This window comes from Nematolebias whitei, chromosome 16 (genome assembly GCF_014905685.2).
Source record: "Nematolebias whitei isolate Nwh7 chromosome 16, NemWhi1, whole genome shotgun sequence".
Lineage (NCBI taxonomy): Eukaryota > Metazoa > Chordata > Actinopteri > Cyprinodontiformes > Rivulidae > Nematolebias > Nematolebias whitei.
Window position 1 is genome coordinate 42,680,257 of NC_056513.1, and position 3,545 is coordinate 42,683,801.

Here is a 3,545-nt window from a genome sequence, read left to right on the forward strand (position 1 = left end):
CCACAGGGGACATGTATCAACACAGAGGACAGGTGTCAACACATAGGACAGGTGTCCTCTGTGTTGATACATGTCCCCTGTGTTGATACATGATCATTTTCTCCGGTTCTCTCAGACGGTGAGATGATGTGGCACAAATTTCAGTGTCTGTTCCGAGCCACTGAATTTGATGTTTCATATTTTGTAATCCACGATCATCCAAATTATTAGAAACAAAACCTTGAAATATTTCACTGTGTGTGTAATGAATCTTTGTAAAATGTTTCTTTCTGATGTGAATGGAAAAAAAAAACTTTTTAAGATGTTCTAATTGTTTTAGATGCACCTGTAGAGGTGGACAGAGAACATGTGGACAACTGTGTGGAGTCTCACAGGAATCATCTGCTTCAAGATGGTCACCTTCAGAAATAAAACCAACCTGGGCCGTCAACATTTTGGGGACGAGTTGGTTGCACGTCCTAGGGAGGTCCGGTCTTCAGCAGGATCAATAAACTCTTTAGATAAACTAGAAAACCTTGAGACAGAAGCTGGACATGTTCAGGGCAATGAGCCCACTGCTCTTCATCACGGACAATCAAGCCCATCCCCCTCATGACACCCTACAAAGGCAGAGAAGCTTATTTTCAAATACTCAGCTCTGCTGCCACAACAAATCATTCCCGTCCTTTCTTTACAACAGCTCATCTCTCACTGACAAGTAAACTCATACATGTACACATATAAATACATACATGTACACACGTTGTGTACAGTTTACTGTTATGTTGCAACATCTCCGTATTCATCAGTTAGTGTTTGCTTTTGTTTCATGTTTTAAATTTTGAACTCGTCTGCTGCCGTGACAAACTAATATCCATCAGAGAATCAATAAAGTATCTTTCTACTCCTTTATGCACATCCACCCATGTACTTTTTTATTGGTATACTCTCTTCTATAAAACAAAACCATAAATATTACTGTTCTTTTAATTGTAATTTAGTCTTAATTTACAAAAGCAACAGAGGGTTAAATAATTTCTTCACCCACTTTACATATTAATAAAACCGATTTAAAAATATAAACAGCATTAACTTGTGGGGAATAAAATGTTGAACTTAAAATGACAACCGTGTGTTTAGTTTTGAACGGTCTCATCGAAAAGCATCAAAAATACGTGTAATTCTGTCTTCTGCGATTTCTAACAAAACGTAACGTTGTTTCAACTTTGAAACTATACCATGTGCGTATTTTTGATGTACCAGTACATGAGTAATACACCTGAACATGCAGTTCTGAGACAGGAGGCTGCTGGTGATCTGTGATGTTTATCATTTATGAGTGGAGGTTTAAAGAATCAGGCAGAACATTTCTTCTCCACAGATGGGACTTTCTGAGAACCTGACCTTCATCTGTGGCTTTAACAGAGGTCAGAGGAAATCCCGTACATCCTTCCACCATCATCTCCCAGCAGAAAGGAATCCTGACCAAGCCGCTGGTTTCTAGAGGCTTTCCGGCTCGGGGAGTATTTTCTCAGTTACACACGTTCTGCTGTAGGTGCAACTTGTCAACACCTTCAAAGTCACAAATTCAAACCTGACGCTTATTTAAGGAATTACTCTGTAATGTACACTGAATGGTTTTTTTTAACAGAAAAATAAATATGCAAATAAACACCTTTAATAGAGAAATATCAAAACATTTATTTAGGAAAACAGCAGAGCACAAACAAACTTTGTGGACAGTAAATGTGTAGAAGCTGAAGAGCAGCGGCCGAGCTGAGGACACGGCCGTCACATCTGAGCCTGGAGGTAATGCTCATAATTAGCTCGAAGAACAAACTCAAAGTAAGGTTTGGATTTCAGAGCGCTCAGCTCGTCCAGCTCCAGCAGCTCTTTGACATCAGGCAGGTACGTCTGCAGAGGAACACCTGCAAGATGGGGGAGGGCAGGTTTATTTCCTTACACCTGCTTCATTGAAAGTTTGTGAACTCTTTATAGTTTTCTACATTTCTGCATCAATATGACCAAAAACATCTTCAGATTTTCACTCAAGTCCTAAAAGTAGATAAAGAGAACTCGGTTAAACAAACGAGACAAAAATATTATACTTGTTTAATGATGAAAATGATCCAATATTACATATTTGTGATGGTAAAAGTATGTGAATCTTTGCTTCCAGTATCTGGTGTGAGCTCATGACCACAGGCGAGGGTAGCAACGTAGACCGACCAGTAAACAGAGAGCTTTGCCTTACAGCTCAGCTCCCTGTTCACCACAACGGACCGGTACAGAGTCCACAATACTGCAGATGCTGCATCAATCCGTCTGTCAATCTCACGCTCCATTCTTCATATTTATGCATAAATACAAAAAAAAAAATTTAAAGAGTTCACAAACTTTCAAGTATGTTAACAAAATATCTCATTAATAATAATAATTTCATAAACCACTGAATAGATTTTAACTCCTCAACTCTGAAAAAGTAATCAATAGATGAACATCTTGATCTTTAACTGGTTTACTTTTAGAGTCAAGCAGATTCAAGATGGCTGCCACAGTTCATGGACCTTAGCAGACACAAAGGTGCTTTGACTCGGTCAGTTTTAGATAATAATGTCTAACTTGGTGTGGTATCAGCTGAGGCATATTTTTCAAGAACAGGCCTTTAATGCAGTGTATGCAAACAGGTGCTGCTCATAAAATTAGAATTTCATGAAAAAAGTTGATTTATTTCAGTAATTCCATTCAAAAAGTGAAACTTGTATATTATATTAATTCATTACACACAGACTGACATACTTTAAATGTTTATTTCTTTTAATGTGAATGATTATAACTGACAACTAATGAAAACCCCAACTTCAGGATCTCAGAAAATTAAAATATTACTTAAGACCAATAAAAAAGTATTTTTATAAATGTTGGCCAACTGAAAAGTATGAACATGAAAAGTATGAGCATGTTCAGCATCAATACTTAGTTGTTGCTCCTTTATCTGGATTACTGCAGCAATGCGTCGTGTCATGGAGTGGATCAGTCTGTGTCACTGCTCAGGTGTTCTGAGAGTCCAGGTTGTTCTGATCGTGGCCTTCAGCTCTTCTGAATTGTTGTGTCTGGTGCATCACATCTTCCTCTTCACAATAACACCATGGATGTTCTATGGGGTGAAGGTCAGGCCTGTTTGCTGGTCAAATAAGAACATGGACACCATGGTCCTTAAACCAGGTATTGGTAGCGTTGGCACCGTGTGCAGGTGCCAAGTCCTGCTGGAAAATGAAATCTGCATCTCCATAAAGTTGTTCAGCAGCAGGAAGCAGGAAGTCTCTAAAACTTCCTGGTAGATGCTGCTTTGACCTTGGACCTCAGAAAACACAATGAACCAACATCAGCAGATGACATGGCACCCCAAACCATCACCAGTTCTGAGCTCTGGAGAGCAGGGTAGGATGATGTCTGTGGTGGATGGGCGTGGCTTTGGATCACATGGTGACGGTAGTGATTGTAAGATCACCTGTTTGCTCACCTGGTGAGTGTGTTAGTGAGTGGGTGATGTGATGGGGGAAGTC

At 39.4% G+C, this 3,545-nt stretch overlaps 1 protein-coding gene across 1 annotated transcript in view; it reads right to left on the reverse strand.

Moving 5' to 3' along the window:
* Positions 1-1,720: 1,720 nt before the first annotated feature.
* Positions 1,721-3,545, reverse strand: part of nup133 (nucleoporin 133) — a gene marked incomplete in the record, with an annotated part of 43,074 nt that continues 41,249 nt past the window's right edge. The window contains 1 exon segment of the mRNA XM_037690623.1: positions 1,721-1,907. Coding sequence (XP_037546551.1) covers positions 1,771-1,907 — 137 coding nt within the window.